Source organism: Pyrus communis, chromosome 14 (assembly GCF_041283825.1).
Source record: "Pyrus communis isolate YQ-2024b chromosome 14, ASM4128382v1, whole genome shotgun sequence".
NCBI classification, from domain to species: domain Eukaryota; kingdom Viridiplantae; phylum Streptophyta; class Magnoliopsida; order Rosales; family Rosaceae; genus Pyrus; species Pyrus communis.
Window position 1 is genome coordinate 690,924 of NC_142578.1, and position 22,749 is coordinate 713,672.

General features: G+C 37.9%; 4 protein-coding genes across 4 annotated transcripts; all 4 read left to right on the forward strand.

The window, feature by feature from the left end:
* The first annotated feature begins 1,700 nt into the window (after positions 1-1,700).
* On the forward strand, positions 1,701-3,638 carry LOC137713016 (nudix hydrolase 17, mitochondrial). Its single transcript, XM_068452244.2, has 5 exons — positions 1,701-2,182; positions 2,507-2,609; positions 2,726-2,809; positions 2,930-3,058; positions 3,190-3,638. Exons 1-5 carry the CDS (start codon positions 1,998-2,000, stop codon positions 3,313-3,315), a joined length of 627 nt encoding a protein of 208 aa, XP_068308345.2. The 5' UTR covers positions 1,701-1,997; the 3' UTR covers positions 3,316-3,638.
* Positions 3,639-5,695: 2,057 nt separating this feature from the next.
* Positions 5,696-9,679, forward strand: LOC137712680 (uncharacterized). Its single transcript, XM_068451809.2, has 11 exons — positions 5,696-6,169; positions 6,491-6,553; positions 6,774-6,869; positions 7,007-7,131; positions 7,225-7,420; positions 8,027-8,202; positions 8,499-8,628; positions 8,726-8,886; positions 9,020-9,102; positions 9,175-9,274; positions 9,356-9,679. Exons 1-11 carry the CDS (start codon positions 5,876-5,878, stop codon positions 9,591-9,593), a joined length of 1,662 nt encoding a protein of 553 aa, XP_068307910.2. The 5' UTR covers positions 5,696-5,875; the 3' UTR covers positions 9,594-9,679.
* Positions 9,680-10,033: 354 nt separating this feature from the next.
* On the forward strand, positions 10,034-11,822 carry LOC137712678 (large ribosomal subunit protein eL42). Its single transcript, XM_068451808.2, has 4 exons — positions 10,034-10,173; positions 10,975-11,154; positions 11,308-11,382; positions 11,470-11,822. Exons 1-4 carry the CDS (start codon positions 10,171-10,173, stop codon positions 11,527-11,529), a joined length of 318 nt encoding a protein of 105 aa, XP_068307909.1. The 5' UTR covers positions 10,034-10,170; the 3' UTR covers positions 11,530-11,822.
* Positions 11,823-19,019: 7,197 nt separating this feature from the next.
* Positions 19,020-22,156, forward strand: LOC137713011 (putative inactive receptor kinase At1g48480). Its single transcript, XM_068452239.2, has 2 exons — positions 19,020-20,672; positions 21,171-22,156. Exons 1-2 carry the CDS (start codon positions 19,349-19,351, stop codon positions 21,788-21,790), a joined length of 1,944 nt encoding a protein of 647 aa, XP_068308340.2. The 5' UTR covers positions 19,020-19,348; the 3' UTR covers positions 21,791-22,156.
* The last annotated feature ends 593 nt before the right edge of the window (positions 22,157-22,749 follow it).

Below are 22,749 nucleotides of genomic sequence, written 5' to 3' on the forward strand. Positions count from 1 at the left end.
TATTGATGGCCGTTGATGCAGTAGTCAAGTTGAGATTACACATCGACAAGAAATTTGGAGAGTTACTCACATATTGATACGTAACACTCGAAATCCGAGACGTAAAATTATTGAGATTCCTTATCGACAAGAAATCTGCAAAATTTCTCACATATTGACACATGACACTTGAAATCCGAGATGTAAAATTATTGAGATTCCATATCGACAAGAAATATGCAAAGTTGGACATATATCGATACGTGGCACGCGAAATCCAAGACGTAAAATTATTGAGATTCCATCTCAAAAAATTATCGAGGTAGTTTAATTTAAGTAACCATATTAATTCAATTAAAATAATAAATTATGTTTGGCCTATAATCCTTTGACCCCTTCGGTTAGAGATGATTTTTTGTCACATGGCTATATTTAGCCATAGCGCCTCGGTTGGAGATGATGTTCATTAAAATATTAAATTCTTGAAGGACTATAAAACTAAAATGAGTCATCTGACTCTCATTTGATTGGAGATGACCTTAATACCAATACCAGATTGATACTAGAGAAGCACAATAGTGAAGGGCAACAGCAGTAACTTTCCTAAAACCCTAGCCCTAGTGAAAGGCAACGACAATGACTTTCCCAAACGATTAAGGCAAAAATATCCCTGCTGAACTGCACTCCACTAGTCCACTGCACTGTATTGCTTCAGTCTTCAGTAAAAGCCCTTTGAAACCGTGTAAGGTCGTCTGTCATCGTCACCCCACATTTGTATAATTTTATTGAAAACCAGCTGCGACTGAACTCTAAAACGCGTCACGTACACGTTCGTAGATAAGCCAAAGCCTCCCTTCTTTCTCCTTCGCACGCCCACTTTCTTTGTTCTAATCTTGCAATCATGCAATTTTTAAAATTCTCAAAACCCGTAAGTTGAAAAATCTTCCTACTCTCGTTTTGGCGCGTTGACAATCGCCGAATTCAATATCAAGCTTTGATTGATACTGTACGAGCGTCCTCACTTGATCACCAAGTAGACACTGATCTGAACCGCCCATGTTGTTTACTTATTGGTCATTTTCTTTTCCAGGGTATCAATCAAGTTATGCAAACAGTTGGTGAAAGCATAACTCTAGCATGGTTTTATACAACCATGATTAGGCACAACAAGGTTAAGTTGGCAAAGAATTAGCATGCAAAACTAGACGATGCGTAAATACAACTTGATCAAATTATTTAAAATTACAAATGTTAAACAAATGAAAAATAACAAGTTAATTACGGGAGAATTTATCATTTTATTTTAGGAATGAAGGAAATATTGCATGGTAGTTTTTCAGATTAATAGAAACAAGAAATTAGGTTTAGTAAATTAAAATTAAGGGCATTTCTAGTAAAGTTTTTGTTGGTTTTTTTGTTATTGGTTGTTTGGTTATTTGTTTTTTACCTTGTTTTTTCTCCTTTACTTCTTCAATTAACCAAACAAATTCAAAAAACAGAAAACAGAAGAAACAAATAGATTCACCAAAAAGAACAAAGAAGCTCAGCGACTTAAAATAAACATAGCAACATAGGATTCCATCTCTAAATTTCACATACCAAAAAGAGGTACCGTCTTTGTCAACTGCCACCACCACATGCGCGTCCGTTGTCCTTTGAAGACAAACAAGCAGTGACCACTCCTTTATTTCCAGAAGCCCTCTATATAATTGAAAATCTCCAACAAACAAAAGCAGAAGCACAACGCAGAAGAAGTTTATTATCCTCGGATATTCATCACTCACTCAGATTCTCCAATTTCCATAACAAAAGCGCTTTTGAACTGAAACTCTCAAACCCCTCCTTCTTCTCCTCCTCCTCTCTGCTCACACAATTAAAGCCAATCAATTTTTAGAATTTTCAGTTTCCAAATTTAACCTTCTAAAATTGGTGGGTTCTATTTCTTTTGAAGAAATATTCCAATTTTCTCTTATTTTTTCCTTTCAATCTACGCGTAGCGAAAGTTGGAGAAGTAATCGATGGGTCTCCTTCTCTCAAAAAATATTTTGGTGAATTTGATTTGCAATTCTTCTAATTCTCCCGTTTTCTCCAAGAAAAATGGCGGAGATTTCATCCCCATGCAAATTGAGAACATGGTTTCTTTGGTTTCCCGGACCGGAAGACAATTCCAGCGCTATGAAGAAGGTTGCCGCCAAGTTGTAGGGTATGTTTCATATCTCTGTTCTGGTTTTTTTTCAAATTTACATTTTTGGTTTTGGACCTTTTTCAAAATTCTTGTATCTTCGACCCCTGAACTTATGAAAATCTCAGTTGGGTTTTTGTTAAATGAATGAAAGTTGTGGTCTTTGTGATTAAATGCATGAATTTAAGAAATTCTCAAGTGGGTTTCTGGTAAAGTTGTGGTCTTTATGATTAGATGCATGAATTATTGTTGTCAATTGTCATGGGTTGATATGGTTGACCTTTTTGTTGGGATTTTGTATGTTTGTAATCTAATTTTTCTTGGGTTAATTTTGGAATCCTGCAGATGCATACCATACAGATATCGGGAAAAACAAACTTCATCTGATGAGGAACTGGAAGTTCTTGTGATTAGTTCACAGAAGGGGAAAGGAATGTTGTTCCCAAAGGTACTAAATTTTGTCCAATTTTACAATACAAAACTAGAAAGCATCTGTTTTTGTTTGTTGGTTTCGTTTTTTGATTGTCGTTAACGTTTGTGTATTCGCAATGTGATTGATTACAGGGAGGTTGGGAAATGGATGAGTCAATTGAAGAGGCGGCGAAAAGAGAGACGCTTGAGGAAGCTGGTGTGACTGGCCATCTTGAAGTGAGTATCTGCAAATTACCAATAGAGCAATCATGTTCTGTAGCAGTTTAGTTTAATTTTATTGAATTGAATTGAATCGAATCCGTTTACTCATCGATTGTTTGGATGATGTACTTGCAGACTAGATTGGGATCGTGGCGTTACAAGAGCAAAACCCAAGGCACGGTTCATGAGGGGTACATGTTCCCTTTGCTTGTTCAGCAACAGTTGGAACTTTGGCCCGAGAAAAGTTCCCGAAAACGTGAATGGGTAAGTGGAATTGCAATATACTTTGCCTAATTGTTTCTTCTTCTAAATTGTGTTACATTGGCTGAACTCTATGAAGATTTCTCACTCATAGTAATGTATGTTCTAAATGTATGTTTTTCATATTTTTGTAGGTGACGATCTCTGAAGCTAGAGAAGCATGTCAAAATTGGTGGATGAAGGAAGCTTTGGAGAAATTAGTTTGTCAAAAAATGCAGCCCCAACCGAAAGGAGAGGAAGGAGAAGCAACTTGTACATAGACAGGCAGTCTTAGGCTGGTTGTTTTTTCTTTTCGAGTTTTGGCGGAGCACAGCGGTGTACGTAGGGAGGAAGCAGTTTTCCAAAAAAAAAGAGCTCAGATTAGGAAACAGGATGTCAGATAGAATTGCCTTCGCTGAATCGCGATCGCTGGCGTTCCCACAGATTGTGTTCCTCCCATCGTTTCTTCTCGAGTTAAGTCGTTGCCGAAATGGGGACTGGTTGCAAAACTGTACAAGGTAGTTGAAGAAGATCATGTAGATATAGAACATCATGTAAATTTACAAATTCCATTCTTTCAATTCAATTCATTTTAATTCTTTAATGTGAACTTGATAATTCTTTGTTCATTTTCGTTCATGAATTTATGTTACCGACTCCTTGTCGATTCTTCAGCCCTTGTCGATTATTCAACCCTTTACGTAAGGAAATGATTTTCGCAGACGTTAATCCGAATTAATCCAAGTCAACAGCCGCTTCATCAAATTGAGTAATGTATGTAGGGAAATGATTTTCGCATACCTCCGTTTATTTTTGTCACGGAAATCACTTCTTTAAGCTTCGATCAAAGAACGAAGACCGATGGCATTGCTTTTGTCACCGTGAAAATTAGAATAGGAGGGGAAATGGTAGTGTTAGGCAATATCTGGGGAGCAAGAGAACTATAGAAGTGGACAAGTGACTTGGGTTGTTGTAGGAACAAAGTAAAACCACAAACGAATTTTGAAGACATGTCAACCTATATTAACCTTGTCGTCAACACATATGGTAACACATAAGCTATTCGAGAAGGTCATTCTTCAAACGTGTTCAATAATACATGTTATGTGTATGTTTATCCTCACATAACGGTAAACTCAATCATATACATGTCCTTATATTTGCGATGAATACTGAGAAAGATCCACTGTTCATTCATTGATGGGTTCAGATCTGAAATTAATTTCCCGTTCGTGTGGAGAATGGATCAGTCCCTTTGCCTGCATAGCCTGTTTTTTATGAACCAAAGATTACAAATTGCCCACTTTTCGTCATTTGTGGAGGGCTGCGGGTAATTAACTATCTTGGTTCTAAGATCTGAAGTACTTTTCTTAAAAAAAAAGATCTAGAGTACATAAGTGCAGCAACAAGAATACAAGATGCATTTCGAAAGAGAATGCAAGCGATGTGGTAATCTCGACATGGACCAACCATGTCATGAGTCATGACAGAGTGCATTTGCTGATTCAAGTTTATGGAGTCACCAACTTCTGTTGCTGGTGTTAGGCAAACGATGGAGATGAGTTTCATACTCATCCCCTAGGTTGATGTAAAGAAGCAATAATTCCGCTTGCACTAAGACTCAAGTTTGTAATATTCTACACATACGACTATATATATATGCATGCAAAATTGAAAATTTGGGGGCCCTTCCAATTTGGGGCCCTGTGCAGTAGCACCACTTGCACCCCCTCAGCGCCGGCCCTGCTACAGGAGTAAACGATAGTTCTGCGAAAGATGGTTCCACTGAAGCCTTTTATAACATACAAATATATGTATCTCTATTGTTCCTTTACATGTTTTCATTACCCTTTTCTTCTAAATCTCACATTCAGTGCTTAATTTTCTACACATTGTGTTTAAGTAAAGGCCAGGAGGTGGGATACAAATCAGTGGCACATGTGATCGATCTGCTGCTGGATGAGCTGCAACGAGAAGAGAAACGTCGAAGGACATGAACCAAACATTACAATAGCACCTAGATCTAGTTGTCGTAGATTTGAGTCCTTTGATCTTAGGTGGAATTTCTGGGAGAGTAGCGTCGGAGACATGTTTATCCGAGTAGGTAGCTTGTGACTGATACTTTTGGATGAGTCCTCCTGCATTTTTCACATGCTGCAACTCAACTGAAGGATTATGTGATTGACTTGTTTGCACTCACTGAGCTGCTGGTTGGGACTTGGTAGTGTCAAGACTTTCCTTTGTTTGTTTTGGTCTCACCCTACTTCACAATAGTCCTCCCAATGTGAGAGCTATGTTAGGATAGTCCAACCGAAATTTCTTTCCTCCATCACAGAAAAGAAAACAAAAACAAAAACAGTTGATACAAATGATGCTCAATTTATAACATGGCGGATACGGCGGCAGAAGAACAAAATTGAGCAAGCTTTGAGTTGAAATGAAAACTTGCAAGTTCATTAAAAAAAAATATATATATATATATATATATGTGTGTGTGTGTGTGTGTGTGTGTGTATATACAGAGGCTTTCATATGATCAGATCCCAAATGGATCGCAAATGGTCAATTATGCCCCACTATTTTGATGCTCTAGCAGGGTAAAACAGACTCTTTCTATTTTTCCTTGTTCTTATATCTGCCTCAATGTTGTTTGTCGCATGTGAAAATATTTGCCAATTGGGGTCCAAACTTTTGTTCTTTCCGACTTCTGACAGTCTGACCATCTTCTACTTCTTCTTCAACGCAATCCCCAAACCCTAAAACCTCTGCAGAACCCCCAAAACCCTCCTAATCTCCATCGAACCATCTCCACCGTCCATTTTCAATCTCAAAAACCGAAGTATGCCCGTACTCCAAACCAACTGCATCTCCAATCTCCCGCCAAATCCCAACTCCGTGGTTCCACTTCCGCCTTATTCTTTGAGCTACTCCCTCAGCTCCGCCGCTTCTACATTCTTCGCCAGAGGTAAAAAAATCTTCAAATCCAATTCCGCTCCTTTCCTCCGTGGAAAGCCCCCGCGCTGTGCTCGTTTGGCGGTGAGAGCCGCCGGAACCGATTACTATAAGACTCTCAACGTCCCCAGAACCGCCACGCTGCAGGAGATCAAGTCCGCTTATCGAAATCTCGCTCGAAAGGTGAGCTACTTCTTATTGCTTATGTCACAATGCGTGTTATTTGCCTAGAAATTGAAGCCAAAGAAAATATTTTCACAAGTTTGAAGTTGGATAGTTCGAAACCCAATTTAGCACTGTAAACTAAGCTGGTTTTAAGCTGCTTGATATGCTCGAAAGGGTTGCGGTTAGCGAAAGCTTTAGATTTTTCGTCCGGAAGGCGGTGATTTTGGTGTCGATTATGTTGTAATTAGGCATGATACTCATGTAGAGAAGATGATATAATATAATCCCAGTTTAAGGTGAATTGAAATTTGATGTCGGAAATGTTGTAACTTGGAGCAGTATCATCCGGACAAGGGCGGTGGAGCTGAGGACAAGTTCAAAGAGATTAGTGCTGCATATGAGGTATTACGATTTACAATTTCTAGTTGTTCTTCTTCAATGATGCTGCATTGTCATTTTTCTCTTCATTTTCACATTTCCGTTGTTCTTTTGGTATCAGTTTTCAGTACAAGATGGGTTTTTTTTTTTTTTTTTTTTTTTTCCCATTCAGTTATCGTCATTTGTTTATTTGACTGTTGTTCTATGAACCCATCATTCATATTCTAATGAAGAATCTTTGTAGGTCCTATCAGATGATGGGAAAAGGTCTTTATACGATCGCTTTGGTGAAGCAGGTTTACAGGGAGACTATGATTCCTCAACCATGGGTCCATCAGGGGTAAGATCTTCTTGGTCTTCTGAGTAATATGGACACGGGAACATGTATTGTGCTTAGTAATTTAATTTTGGATGCTTTTCTAGTGAAGGAAATAACTAGTTTAACTGCATGCTAATGGAACCATCAACGTTCAATAGGTGGATCCTTTTGACATTTTTGATACATTCTTTGGAGGTTCGGATGGGATGTTTGGAGGAAGGGGTGAATCAGGAGGCATGAACTTCAATTTCAGCAACAGGGGAAACCAGGGTCTTGACATTCGGTAACTGTCTAGCTGCACTGTTACTGTTGAATTATCTTCATGAAGGCACATAATTTATGTTTTATTGGCTTTTCTTTTAACTTCATGTTGCAGGTACGATCTGTATTTGAGCTTTGAAGAATCCATTTTTGGGGTACAGAGAGAAATCGAGGTTTCTTGTGTTGAGACATGTGATGACTGCAGTGGAACAGGTGCTAAATCTGATAAAGGCATAAAATCATGTACTGGTTGTGGAGGAAGAGGAGGGGTGATGAAAACTCAGAAAACACCATTTGGAATGATTTCGCAGGTAAACAGACCTGTTATAACATTAAAAGTCATTGAAACCACATTAGGTCCAGTTAGGCCATCTCTAATTGAAAGGGCTAAAGGTCCAAAAGCTGGCCTAATTTGCCCAAAAACTCAACTCCAACCGATGGCTGGGCTATAATTATGTGGAGTCCACCAGGCCATTATTAGCCAAAGAGGCATCAGGCTGACCAAATATAGCCCTTTTCTTAGCCCTTTTTTGGTGCCCAGCTCCTCAAATGCAATAGTTGATTCAAATTCAACATTTAGATTTAAAAGCATCCAAATGTAATTAAATCAAATTAACCAATAAATTTAAAGTATAAACTTAAAAGTAATAAATTATTAAGGGGGCTATGTTTAGCCCCTCCGGTTGGAGATGGTATATGAGTATGGCCTAATATTGGTCATTTAAAAATAATTTTTTGCAGGGCTATAATTCAAGACGGGTTTATATTTAGCCCTTTCGGTTAGAGATGGTCTTATGCATAAATTTTCTTAGCCTCGTAAAATAGACACCGTAGATTTCTTTCTTCTTATCATCCTTTCAAGATTACACTATACGTCTTAGAGATATGCTTCATTGATGATGTTTTTTTATTAATAGGTATCAACCTGCTCAAAGTGTGGTGGTGATGGTAGAATAATCACTGATCCTTGCCAAAGATGCAGTGGCAAAGGACAAGTGCAGTCAAAAAGAGCTATGAGCGTAAGCATTCCAGCCGGTGTTAATGATGGAGCCACAATGCAAATTCAAGGGGAGGGGAATTTGGATAAGAAAAGGTTTATACACAGTTCCAATTTAAGCATACGTCAAATATGTTTTGCTCATATAGTCTAGTTGTTGATTTCTGTCCTCAGTGGTTGTTAATCCAATGCGTTTGAAAACAATCTACCTTTACGACGGATACAAATTCCAAATAAAACACCAACGTTTTCTGATCTCTACCCATGGCATGCACTTTTATGTTACACCTTTTTAGAATTTGTGTGATTATCCTTGTTCACGAGTGTTGCTGTATGTGACTTGATAATAAGGCATGCCCTGCGCTAATTTCTTTGTCATCTGCATTTGGCAGGGGTAAAGTTGGCGATGTCTACATAGTACTCCATGTGGACGAAAAGGCTGGAATTCGCAGAGATGGTCTCAATCTGTACTCAAAAATCAATATTGATTATACCGAAGCCATTTTAGGGACTGTTATAAAGGTAATCCTAGCTTTATCTCTCAGTGAGGGTCTATGAATATCAATGTTCTATTATTTGGTATAAGTTGTATGACATGGAAATTGTGATATAACTTCAGGTTGAAACTGTTGAAGGCTTGAAAGAGCTTCAGATTCCTTCTGGAATTCAGCCTGGAGAGACAGTAAAGTTGCGACGCATGGGGGTTCCAGACATCAACAGACCTTCTTCTCGAGGAGATCATCATTTTACTGTCAATGTTCTGATCCCAAAGATAATCAGGTTGGTATCCTTAAACTATGTTATGCTCCCTTCTTTCCTATAATTTAAACTTATTAGTTGAACTTGACATCCAGCTTGATATCCCAATACCTTTCATTTTATTCTATGGAATTTATTGTAATTTTAATGACAGTGATAAGGAACGTGCACTTGTCGAAGAACTGGCTTCGCTTAAAGCATCTAGAGAAGGCCATTCAGCTGCTTCTAAAGGCACTGGTATAGGTTTCAGACTTTTATCATCTATCTAGTTGAAAAACCATAGTAGGATTAATTTCATGCTTATTTCAGGGATACGAGATGGGAACTTTGGCAAGCATAGAACCAATGCATCAAGCCAGGCAACTAAACGTTCTGCATCCTTGTGGGACTCGATAAAGGGCGTGTTGGGGTATGCCTCAGTCGAGTTCTTTTCAATATGTTCAGAACTCATCTTGCATACACACAAGCCTCTCATTTGCTCATTTCGCAGGAAGAGGCAGTCGAGGGAGGGATTTGCATCAGTCAGCGTGGACAGGCCGCCGTTATTATGGGGGTCATTCCAGCCGGATCCGTTGCATATGGCATCAATTTTTACAGTTTTAGTCGTAACTTGTATTTGTACCGTCATGGGAAAGACCGGTAACCTCACTTTGTTACAGCAAAAGGATGGTTCTCCTCGTACTCATAGAACAAAAAAGAACAGCGTTGATAGAAATACAATGTCGTGACGTTGCTAACTATGATGTAGTTTTTACATACAACATTATACATTGGATTTTAGGATTTGCCCTGCAATCTACGTCCTTTCCTCTCACGTCCAACTGTATTTCATGGTCTTGATTGTCGAGGAAAATTTCGGATATTATCTAGTCTTTACGAGGAGAGCGATTTGAGCTCGGAATACACTGAGACGACACACTAATCAACTCTTAGTTTTTGTGATGTACATAGTAGAGAAGTTTTTGTGTTGGGTACACAATGACTGGTGTACTATTCTTTGTTTTCGTTTCATTCAATACATGATATTGAGATATGTAAAAATCACTCTTCTATAATTATTTGAGTGAAATAGTAACATCACGATGTGACAGTGCCCCAAATACCCTAAAAAAATTAGTCAAAATAGTGGGCAGGGTGATTTTACGGGCTGATCCAGGTGGACCTCGACCCCAGCCCAAGTTCAATCGACAAAAACCCTAAAAGGTGACCCATGTAACAACTGACGCAAGTGCTTCTTCTAGGGTTTTACTGAGAGGCCGTTTCTGCTCTACCGCTCAGTCATCTCCATACGAACCCGCCGTCGCCATGGTACCTCTCTCTCCCCCTCAACAATATTAATCATATATTCACTGCTTCTGTGTGTGATTTTCCAATGTGAGTCTGTTAGTATTTAGTGGTTTTGTGATGATTGCTGTTGTTCTTTGCTTTAATCTTGTGGGTTAAGCTTGGGATTTGTGTTAAGATTATACTCTGATTGTATGATGGATGCGGTATTTGAATCGTCGAAAAAAACTGGCATAAACTCGTTTTAGTTTAGCTCAGAAGAAAATGTAACAATTGAATGTGCTTCCTTACTCCTTAGGAGCTGTAGGTGGTATTCCTATGGATGACTGTTGAGTGCCCGAAATAGAAAATGGGTGTCCGGGATTTCACGGTGGTCCGGTACCCACTGTGGAACCGGAGCATATTGGGTTCCGCTCGTGATTGAGTACTCAATAAGTTTGAGGTTACCCATTTGCTATTTTAGGTGCCCAAGTGCCACTGTCGCCTCCATTAGTCACGCCTTAGATTATGGATGCCTTTTAGACTGCAAAGTTACGTATCTGACAATGAACTGCACGAAGTCCGCTTCATTGTGTTTGGGATGATTTGTTAAGTGTGTTCTGATTTTTGAATATGGTTATTAGATTGTTGTGTCTAAGTTATTCTTACTCTGCACACGTCGTGTAAAACCGTTCTTTTGTGATTATTTTGGTGTTGGTTAGTAATTTCTTATGCTGCGTCCTGTAATTGGGTTTTGTTTTTTCAGATCGCATAATCCCTGTTGTAGTTTGTGTTTCTGTGTGATTTGTTTGATAATGGATCGTTACAAATGTGGTAATGTGTTAGGTGAACGTTCCCAAAACAAAGAAGACCTACTGCAAGAGCAAGGAGTGCAAAAAGCACACCTTGCACAAGGTTACCCAATACAAGAAAGGAAAGGATAGCCTTGCTGCTCAGGGGAAGAGGCGTTATGATCGTAAGCAGTCAGGTTATGGAGGTCAGACCAAACCAGTGTTCCACAAGAAGGTAAATCATTGAGTTCTTGCCCCCTTTTCATACGGGGAATAAATAAAGAATAAATGAAAACCAAATGTCTAGATGTTTCTACTTCCGCAGATTGATTTCTCCGTTCTTATTGTTTATTTTTTCAAGAATGATCACGTTTAACTTTATGAACAGGCAAAAACTACCAAGAAGATTGTTCTGAGGCTCCAATGCCAGGGTTGCAAGCATGTGTCCCAGCACCCGATCAAGGTTAGTGTATTGTGTGTGCAATTTGCTCGTTTTTGTATATAACCGTTATTTTCGCTAATGGTTGGTTGTTGTCACTGATTTCTGCAGAGGTGCAAGCATTTCGAGATTGGTGGAGACAAGAAGGGGAAGGGAACCTCTCTTTTCTAAATTACTGCTTCCGACAGATTTTGTGTTACTTTTCTATCTATTTGGAGCTTTAAAGCAAATATCGTGGTTTTAATTATCCTTGTTATTAGGTTTCTGTTAAACATCAGATTGTTCTTGACGATATTTTCCCTGCTTTAAATTGATGTTAGATCTTCTGTTTGAAATTGATGTGGCATTTCGATCTTTTCTTTCATTTCGTTATCATGGGGTTAGCAGTTGATGGCTATATAAACCCTAGTTCTTTGCTGTAACTTTCAGATTTCAGATCAATTAAGCTTTTGAGTTTTAGTCAATCTAGTGGATTCTAGAGATTGTGTTTTTGGTGTGTTTTCGGTTTTAGAAGCTCGTCTAAGGCTTTTCTGATTATTCCGCTGCGTTAGTCGATGTTGCTGTATATCAATTAATTGGGTAATGCCGAGATTAAATTTTGTAAATCAAATAATGTGGATGTTGATGATTAGATAATTACTAATGTGTTGATTAACATGCTTATTTGTTATTAGCAAAATCATTTGATTTAAAAATTTGATCTTCCCAGCATTATCCTAACTAATCACCAGCATGGTGTGACGAGAGCTCCTGTATAGCTATCTCCTCCCCTTCTCTGAAACCCGGCCATCAAAACAGTGTATGAACATTGAAAAACCCAGGAAAACCAACCCCAACACCCCCCCCCCCCCCCCCACTTCTCTTCAATTCACCAAAAACACCACCGAAATGCATTCCCAGCTGTCCCTTTTTCTCTTCTCCCTGCCGGTTTTGCTCCCCGTTGCAAAACCAGATTTGGGTTCTGACCGCGCCGCCCTGCTAGCGCTGTGCTCTGCTGTTGGCGGCTAACCGTGCTCTGGAAGGTCAGCCAGTCCAGCCTATGGAGAGAATTTTCAGTGTGTTCGGAACATGTGTGCATGCGTCATATGTTATTATACAAGTTGAGATACGCTTGGAAAAAAACACTTCCCTGATAATAACATATGGCTAACTCCCTCGAGTTCGGACACATTGAAAAACCTCTCCAGTTCATATTCGTGAACTGGCGTTGTATGCCAGAAAAATTAAATTCCCCAACAACGAAAAATAATAATCGGAGGACCCGAATCTTTTCGGCTCCAACACACCACTTTATTCATACAAAGGTTTATGTTTTTGTGATCACAATGGTAGGGCTTCCTTTTGGATATAACGTGCAGGCTAATGTGACTGTTTATGCTAATGATAAAACAACTAAACAAGGTCTTTGAATTTAAATTCTTTTTTCGTTCGAACTAAATTGGCCCACTTAGTAAAGCAAATGCAGACGAATCAGATCTGTGCTTTGCAAAGGCAGAGCAATTTGTAGTGTGTATCAGATAAAGGCATAATTTGCTGTATACCAACTAATCACCAGCATGCTGTGACCTTGCTCTGTACTATAAAAATGAGAAAAACATGTGTAGGGTCACTTAAACCATGTCATTCGTAGCGCAACTCTTGTATTTGATACCACCTTACCTACATTTACTGTAATAAGGTCACTCAAATCACGTCATTTGTAGTGCACTTCTTATAAACTTTGGATCGTTCAAACTCTTGGTTCAATCTTAGTTGGGAGAGTTGCCCTAGTTAGTAGAGAATATCAAAGTTTTCAAACAACTGTGCAAAACGTTGACTGGAGTGGAAATATAGAATCAAATATATGCTATGAAAAACAACTTAAACAATAAGAGACTTCTAACTCAAATGATTAAGGGAAGTATTATTGGTACTCCAAAAATCTCATTCTACACTCCTCATAAGTGTATTTTTCTTTCCTAATATAAAAAATTTAGAGTGTAGAATAAGATTTTTTGAAGTGCTAAAACAATTCCCATGAATAACCATGTATACTCATACGCCCGAAGCAGTGTGTTCGGTTTTCTTCTTCCAATGTCCCTAGTAACCCAAAAAAGGAAAACAATTCATGGGAAGTGGAGAGGACAGCCTTGAATATCATAAACCAAAAAATGCTAGCTACAAAAGTAAAGATGGTATCATTTTCCTTTTATAAAAAAAGTTAATACAAAATGTTTACGCGGTTCAACTATGAATGTACAAATATGTAGACTAACATATGGTCTCATGATTTCTCGGTTAATTCCATCAGAAAATGCTGCCGACCATGACCAAAATGTGTAGATTGACAGATCGTCTCATGATTTCTCGGTTAATTCCAACTATAATTTGAGGGGTTACCTTTTCTCGTGAATAAACTTGAGCTGTCTTTTTCTCAGCCTTCCTCCCAAAATTCACACTTTCTTGAAAAAATGTATAATTAATCTAACTAACCTAATTAAATCTTACTAACCTAATTATTCGTAACTGATTAATTAAGCAAACCATATGCATGAAAAGAGATATTTGTTTGTTGAGTATTGAAATGCAAGTAAGCTCCCATAAAATGGAGCTTTATTTTCTTACAAAGTAATTAACCCTCCTGATGACTATGGAGATGCTAGTAATGTTCTCATTTAGACTTTCTAATTGCATATTCTCATTTTTCTCTATAATTCTTTAACGTTGTTTGATGATTAAAATTATCTATCATCTAGGTCACCCCTTAAAAATCAATCCTATAAAAAAAAAAAATACATCAATCGTTTAACCATTTGATTAGTGTTGTCTAAATTTACTACTATTTAACTAAAAATATGGTCCTGTTTATTATTGGATAATAATTTGATGGCCTCAACTAATGATCAGTAGAAGAAATGTACACGTACAGCGCCACGTGATAGAAATATGCAAATATCGATCAATATTATGGCCTCCCAATCAGATATCAGATGGGAGATAGCAGATAGGAATTTAAGCTGATCAAATGGCAATGCAGATCTCTCTATCTTCTTTCTTTCTGCATGTGTTGGTGTTTTTGTGTTTTTGTGTGTGGGTGAGAGAGAGAGAGAGAGAGAGAGAGAGAGGCCGACACAGGGAAAGCATGCAACATGAATTATGGCTTTCCAAGTGAAGTGAGGTTCCTTCTGTAAACAAACATCTACGTAATTTCTGTGTCATTATTCTTAGCTGTGTGAGGAACTTGGCTGTGTTGGCCCTCCATTTATAATATACATTCCAATATTCGATATTTACGTGCCTTCAAGAAAGTGCATGGACGTCTTCCTCCCTGTATAAATATACAAGAAGCTTTCCAAGGCGTATCTCGTTTTACTGCTATATAGATAGGAATATCGACAACATATCAAACACTATGTACCACCAATATATCGATACATTATATCAACATGATATTGACTTGGTATTAAGAATATGAATATCATATCAACATGTAGTTGGCCGGCTACTTTCTATTGATTAACATCTAGTCGTTGCCTAATACTTGGTGGATAATTGGCTCTCTGAGTTTCTTGTGTGTCAATACATACACAGTTCATAGATAAAATAGTGATGAGAAGTTAAAGTGCATGCATCCCTCTCCCACCGCACCTTCCATAAAAAGTGTTTGTTAGATAGATGGTCCTACTCTCCTACTCGAATACGATTTCAACAGCTCTGCCTGACGATCCAATACAAAAATATACGTAGTTTTTCTATAATAATAATGATAATAATTAAAACACCCACTTATTTGTTATTGATTATTAATCATTTTTTTTCCTAAAAACTGAGTTAGTTAGTGACTTCATCATGGCCTTTTGATGACCGAAAAAACTCGATGAGATATTTCAGCATCTTCTAACTACTATTGTATGTTTCACCAACACCATGAATCAAAGTTATTGATTTATTAATCGACTACTCGTAGTAAGAATACCAACAAATGTACAATAGATTAATCCAAAACTTATTGTCTTCATATTCTTTAATTAACTATATTCGAAAATTCGATTCATAAAGCCAGTATCCAGTCCAACTAAGAATATCTCATACAATATGGGGTGGCCGCAGATGCTCTTATATATAAATAACAATCTTTTATAAGGAAGAAGATTATAAGAAGTTTCTTCCAAACTAATAATCTAGCGCAAAGTCACTGGATGTTAAACCAGGATTAAGGAGAGGTGGGAAAATGTTTTGGAGTGTCAGTTAGGTTAATCATTCGTTTCTTTATTTTTATATCAAATGATTATCAACAAACAGGTTTTAACAGTACGCTTTTATATCAATTATTAGCGGCAAACTCTATCCCAAGTTACATTAAGGTGCAGAAAAGATAGCTATAAATTTTGATTACTGTTACGGAAAATAATACAAAATTTAATTGACCATTACGACAACTACACAAGATATCATTTGGAATATGTGTGGATCCATATATAATTCAAAATAAATTACGGTCTTAATCAAAATTTCATCATTTCAACACCAATTTAAATAATTGAGTTGGTAGATATACGGTCTTAGTCAAAATTTAATTATTTCAACACCAAATTAATAAAATTAGTGTTTTGTTAACATATATATCTTCGAACGTGGACCTGAGTGTATATATATGTATTATAAATCGTCCCATCACCCCAGCGGTATGATTCGTCGGTGGCTCTTGGGGCAATCATGTCAACGCATCCGACGGCTCACAGTGACCAAAACCAGTTCATACGTATTAGGATTAATCTTTTTTGTTTTTTTTTGGAAAATAGGATTAATCTGTTTTACGTCACCAGCAAGAGTTCATTAAGAAATAGCACCTCTAATTGAATTTCTAACAGCATGTAGCACAATACAAACACAAGGCCGACTCCAGCCAATCAACTTGGCAAATTCTTTTTCTTTTGTCAGATATTTATTTACTTGCAGAAATTTTTCAGTGAGAGGACAAAAAGCCATGTAATGAGATTATTAATTTGCATGTTATAATCATTGTTTTAAAAACCTTCGTCTAGCGCTGTTTAGGTCTTGTCTAGGCGTTAAATAGTTGGCTACTCTTCAGATTAATTTATGGCCGTTTGAAAATTAAGAAGGGGCTTCTAAATCTGCATAGGCATCCACCTAACCCTGTCTAGACACCCATCTAGGTCGCAACTCTCACTTAGATAGAAAAAAAAAGATAACTTTCATTTGGGGGTAATGCTAAGAAGACTAAATTTGGAAACTAAAGTTGCAAACTAAATGATTTGTCACCAATAAAAATAAACACGTTTATCAACGCTTAAGCAATAAACCAATCATCAACTTTTATGTCTTTTAGTTTCCAAAATTTAGTCTAGAAATTGAGTCTCTTTAGCATTACCCATGATGTTGAATACTTGGATGAACACTTACTATATGTTTTGTTTTCCGTGTTTTCAATATGTTCTAATACTTTATATTCTATATATCACTTTATTTTGCAATTTATGTATCATAATATAATGATGTATTTTTTTTTACATATAAATAAACATTTATTTATATGTAATATAATAAATTTAATTAAAAACTAAAACAACTGCCTAGCCGCTAGGCCCCTAATCATGAAATTTAAATTCATCAAGCGATGATACATAAGATGGTAAACTTTACCATCACTTGAGGGTGGTGATCAAAAATATTCTCATTGTAGTCTTTCAAATAATATTTTGTACTTTAATTTTGTTTTCAGCTAAATAATATAATATCTTGATTATATAATCAAGTTGGTGTATTATTTTATCTTTTGCTTACAATATCCGACAACCCAACGGGAATTACTCCCAAGAAATATAAATGAACACCCGAAACACACAGATTTAGAAATATTTAAACTTTAGGGAAAATAAAATATGCCTAGCTATTAGATTATAAGTTAAGCAAGCAGTGCCAAATCGTCAACCTCTTTAGAAATAGACATCTTGTTTTGTCATCAACTTTAAGTTTTGGCTTTTGGAAAAAGCAAGTTGATTATCTTAAATATCGACAAATATATTGTTGATGATTGAACAAGTTAAATGACAAAAATTCAGTTTTTCTCAGTTGAAAATTGGGATGAAAGTTTATGTTATTTCACTGCTCTAATAATAATAATAGTATCCAATGCAGTTTAGAGTTTTTTTTTTTTTTTTTTTACATGCAGTCTTCATTTGTGTCTCACTTTATCTGATATATTTTACCACATGCATTCTTCCTTCATATATCACGGTAACCTATTCCATCAACTATGTTAGTTGTGTAGCATATGACATGTCGTGTTAGTAGAACCCAAGAATAAAGAGAGGTAGGCTAATTTCAAACTAGATTTTGATTTCTCCCGATTAAGAGAAGAAAAAAAGAAGAAGAAAAGAAGGTTGAACTTCAAAGTTTGTGAGTCAATTTCAAAGTTTTTGGATCATTTTGTAAAGATTTAATCCACCAACTTAGTTGAAAAAACTAAATTGTTCATGCCACGCTAGCACAATTAACGACTCTGTTAACTTATTTGATGAAATAGAATAAAGTGGGACATTAAGAATGAATATATATGTTACAGTGAAACAATATATAGTGTAAAAAGTAAACTGAGATACGGATAAAAAGTGCAAATGGTAAAGTAAGATTTGATGAAAAATATGGTTGTCATAGCTACAAAAAAAAACAAAAAAAGTACACCATTTGGTATTACTTCAATGTTTAACAATTGGAAAGTCCTCTAAAACACCTATTTTATAAAATAATTAACTCAGTACTAAAATGAATACATATAGTTAATGTATACGCGAGTTACATTTGGTTTTTGTGTAGAACGTACAAGTGGAGCGGAGTGGTTCAATGCCACCCCGATCAACAGCTTGTGCCAAATTGTTTATGGAATTTGTAATTATGTATGTGACTATGTCCAATGAATAATTAGGCCGTTGTACAATATAATATATGGGGTATTAAACAGTGATCTTTGGTATATGACTTCAATGCTACGTATCATTTATCGCTACAAGTATTTTAACCGTTAGACCTGACTTTTACAATTATTTAAATATTTTATTTTCAACCTTAGTCATTTATTTTCGCATCTAAACCCTGTAACAAGATAAAGATAATCATATATAACTCATTATTGCATTTGAATTTTACTTCGGTCTATGAGGCTTCAAAATCAAATTTGTCATTGCCACTTTCTCAATTAATTCATTGATGAACAAAAACGTTTACAAAGAAAAATTGTTAAAAGAATTGATAAAAATCAACATCCACCATACACTTGTACAAACAATCCAAATGCACATAAGCCAATTTCTTAAATAAATTAAATAACAAAATATCAGAAAACAAACAAACCCATCTAAAATGTAATTTACAGGGAGAGAAAACAAAGAAAAATATTTAAAAAAAGGAATTTTAACAAAAAGTTATCTGGATTGTTTACTGTAACGAAAATCTACATTTTTATACTAAAAAATCAATCTTAGTATTATTTATTTTATCTTTTATTTTATTATTTTCGTTAAATCTTAAAATTTTCAAACTATTTTTATTAATTTCCTTTTAAAAACATCCAGTAAAAATAAAAGGAAAAGAAGAAGAAAAGCAAAAGACCAAAAAATGCAAAGGGAAAAAGAGTAAATGACAGTTGACTACGCCGCCCATCAGGTCACCACTTCTCCTTCACTCTCCTAACTGTCACTGCATACAGCTAGGGTTTACTCTCTCTCCTTTCTTCCCTATTTTAGTATTTACCTCACAGCCTGTAGCCTGTACTCCCTCTCTCTCTCTCTTCTTTCTCTCTCCTAGGGAAACCAAAAGGCCAACAAAAAGGGCCAAAAAGAAACGAGGAAATGCAGCTCCCAAAACACACTTTCTCCTCTCTCTCTCTCCTCCTCTGAAACCCAAAAACCAGAACAATGTATGATCTTTGAAAACCCCAGAAATCCACACCCCCACCCAATTCACCAAAAACGCCATCTGGGGTTCCACCAAAATGCATTCCCAAACCCAAAGGCTTTGCCTTTTCCTCTCCTCCCTGCTGCTTTTGCTCCCCATTGCAAAACCAGATCTGGCTTCTGACCGCGCCGCTCTACTGGCCCTGCGTTCTGCCGTCGGCGGCCGAACTCTGCTTTGGAATGTGAACCAGACCAGCCCATGTTCGTGGGCTGGCGTCAACTGTGAGGACAACCGTGTCACGGGGATTCGTCTTCCCGGCGTGGCTCTATCCGGCGTAATCCCGAGTGGCATTTTTGGAAATCTGACTAGTCTCCGCACTCTCAGTCTCCGTCTCAACGCTTTAAGGGGTCCTCTGCCGTCAGATCTCTCCGCCTGTGTTACTCTTCGTAACCTTTACTTGCAGGGGAACCTTTTCTCCGGCGAAATCCCGGAGTTTTTGTACAGTCTACACGACTTGGTCCGGCTGAACTTGGCGTCCAACAATTTTTCCGGCGAGATCTCACTGGGTTTCAACAATCTCACCCGCATAAGGACTTTGTATCTTGAAAGCAACAAGCTTTCTGGAGCGATTCCTGAGCTGAAGCTTCCTAATCTCGACCAGTTTAATGTATCCAACAATTTGCTAAACGGGTCTGTTCCGAAGCAGTTGCAGTCTTACTCTTCAAGCTCGTTTCTGGGTAATTCGCTATGCGGGCTTCCGCTTGATGCTTGCCCTGGAGACGGCGGAGGAGATATAAACATGAATGACCGCCACAAAGGGAGAAAGCTTTCAGGTGGTGCTATTGCCGGTATTGTGATCGGATCCGTGCTGTCTTTTCTCGTGATTGTCATGCTTTTGATATTTTTCTGCCGAAAGAAGAAGAGCAAGAAGACGAGCTCCGTCGACATCGCCACCGTGAAGCACCCGGATGTCGAGATTCCCGGCGAGAAGCTGCCCGCGGAGGCTGAAAATGTGGGATACGGAAATGGGTCTTCGGTGGCGGCTGCTGCGGCGGCGGCGATGGTGGGGAATGGGAAAAGTGAAGCCAATAGCGCCGTTGGTGCTAAAAAGCTGGTGTTTTTTGGCAATGGGGCGAGGGTGTTTGATCTGGAGGACTTGTTGAGAGCTTCGGCGGAGGTTTTGGGGAAGGGGACTTTCGGAACCGCATACAAGGCGGTTCTGGAGGCTGGGACTGTGGTGGCCGTGAAGAGGCTGAGGGATGTGACAATTTCGGAGAGCGAGTTTAAAGAAAAGATTGAAGCTGTGGGAGTGAAGGATCATGAAACTTTGGTGCCCCTGAGGGCCTACTATTTCAGCAGAGATGAGAAGCTTCTTGTCTATGATTACATGCCTATGGGAAGCTTATCTGCACTTTTGCACGGTCAGTGTTTCTTCCTATTTGATTGCTTGCTTTATTGGTTGATACACACACACACACACACACGCATATATCTTTGTATATGTTGCTCTGCCGTTTCAGTTATATTGTTGTTTCTTTATTTCTTTGCTGGAATTTTGATGATGATGGATATGATCTCTTCTGATGCATCATTAGTTTCTCCGAATCTGGATAAGATTAGAAATGTTAATGTGCTATTTGAGTTGTCTCTGAGGATTTGTTATGCATAATTTTGCATCTCCACAGACTCTGTGTTACTCATTTTCGTGCTTGTTTCCTCTCGTACGGTTGAAATCTATTAGTGATATATATATTCTTTGTAATTTCAGTTTTGTTAGTACTTCGTTTTGCATGATCTAAGTTATGCTATCAGCGTAGTCTTCGTATATGCATCATTAATCAGGAATTGCTGTTATTCCAAAACCATTTTATAGATTTTTGGTTCAAATTCCCATCTTGCGTTCTATCTTGACACTACAGGAAACAAAGGAGCAGGCAGGACCCCATTGAATTGGGAAATCAGGTCCAGAATTGCCCTTGGAGCTGCCCGTGGAATTGAATACCTACACTCTCAAGGCCAAACTGTCTCGCATGGAAACATCAAGTCATCCAACATCCTGCTAACAAAGTCCTATGAAGCTCGGGTTTCTGACTTCGGCCTAGCACACCTTGTTGGTCCCTCATCCACTCCCAACCGAGTTTCTGGCTACCGGGCACCAGAGGTTACTGATCCTCGCAAGGTATCCCAAAAGGCCGATGTTTATAGCTTTGGGGTATTGCTCTTGGAGCTACTTACTGGGAAGCCCCCAACTCAAGCGCTCTTGAATGAGGAAGGAGTTGACCTCCCAAGGTGGGTTCAGTCCATAGTCAAAGAGGAGTGGACTTCAGAGGTTTTCGATGTTGAGCTCCTCAGGTACCAGAATGTCGAGGAGGAGATGGTTCAGCTCTTGCAACTTGCAATAGATTGTTCGGCTCAGTATCCTGACAAACGCCCTTCAATCTCCGAAGTGACAAGGCGCATTGAGGAGCTACGTCATTCTAGCTTGCGAGATGAGCAGCCCGCGGTTGTCCGTGGTTTAGACGATGTGTCCTCTCGATGAGTTGAGTTGCTCAGGGCCGGCCTTCGGCCATCTTCCCTCATGGATTTGCAGGGCAATTCCTTGCTTTGTTGTGTTAAATCTGGTGGTTTTGTCGTATGTTAAAAATCCAAGTCTTCCTCTCACTTTCCTTAGGAGCCAAACTGTAATTTTTTTTTTTTTTTTTTTTCACCCAATTGTTCCCCATTGCACTAGTTTTTTATTACTGCCCTTTTAGGTACACTTTTGGGGTGGATATCAGTTCCATTTGTTGTTGGTGGATTATGGTTTTATGTAATTATTACTTCACCTTTTGCCTTTGTCTTTTATTTGTTATCATTTATTACAACTATTTTAGCTACTTGAAATTAAGATGTTTTGGTTGCTTCATGTGTTGGTTGTCATGTCTTTTCATACTTTGGTGAAAGATTTATGAAATTAAGCAAACCTTTGTTAGTTATTGTTTCGCTCTCCATATTTCTCTTTCTCGTCACGTGGTTTAGTTACAAAAATCCCTGCATGTATGGGATGATACAACAATTTTGAATACAGAAAAGGCGGAAAGTAACACGATGCTTTGTGATGAAGACGAGGATGAAGAAAACTTTGTAATTTTGGATTCGGGAAAGATGGAAAGTAACATGATGCTTTTGTGATGGAGATGAGGATGAAGAAAACTTTGTAACAGTGTGTGACTGATCTGAAATACCATTACAATGACAGTCGAGGTTTTGTGGTGATGATGAAGCTTGGTGGTGGACCAAACTAATGCGTGAGGTGGAGGGAAGTGTGAAAAGAGAGGAGACAAGAGAGTGATGCGGTGGTCCTTGGTTGTGGTTAGATTTTGTTGGCATCCAAGGCCCTCTTTTCATTAAAATGTGGTGCATAACAATTAACAAGCCTTCAATATATGAGAGAAAACAAAATTTTGGTTTTTCCAAAACATGGGATATTTTTGTCCTGGGATTGTGCTGTCCTGTCCT

Coding starts and splice junctions, on each gene's coding strand:
- LOC137713016 (XM_068452244.2), top strand. CDS start 1,998: ATGGGTCTCCTTCTCTCAAAAAATATTTTGGTGAATTTGATTTGCAAT. Junction 2,610..2,725: donor AAGGAATGTTGTTCCCAAAG/GTACTAAATTTT, acceptor GATTGATTACAG/GGAGGTTGGGAAATGGATGA. Junction 2,810..2,929: donor GTGTGACTGGCCATCTTGAA/GTGAGTATCTGC, acceptor ATGTACTTGCAG/ACTAGATTGGGATCGTGGCG.
- LOC137713011 (XM_068452239.2), top strand. CDS start 19,349: ATGCATTCCCAAACCCAAAGGCTTTGCCTTTTCCTCTCCTCCCTGCTG. Junction 20,673..21,170: donor CTTATCTGCACTTTTGCACG/GTCAGTGTTTCT, acceptor TTGACACTACAG/GAAACAAAGGAGCAGGCAGG.
- LOC137712678 (XM_068451808.2), top strand. Junction 11,155..11,307: donor AACCAGTGTTCCACAAGAAG/GTAAATCATTGA, acceptor CTTTATGAACAG/GCAAAAACTACCAAGAAGAT. Junction 11,383..11,469: donor TGTCCCAGCACCCGATCAAG/GTTAGTGTATTG, acceptor TGATTTCTGCAG/AGGTGCAAGCATTTCGAGAT.
- LOC137712680 (XM_068451809.2), top strand. CDS start 5,876: ATGCCCGTACTCCAAACCAACTGCATCTCCAATCTCCCGCCAAATCCC. Junction 8,629..8,725: donor TTTTAGGGACTGTTATAAAG/GTAATCCTAGCT, acceptor ATATAACTTCAG/GTTGAAACTGTTGAAGGCTT. Junction 9,103..9,174: donor AGCTGCTTCTAAAGGCACTG/GTATAGGTTTCA, acceptor TGCTTATTTCAG/GGATACGAGATGGGAACTTT.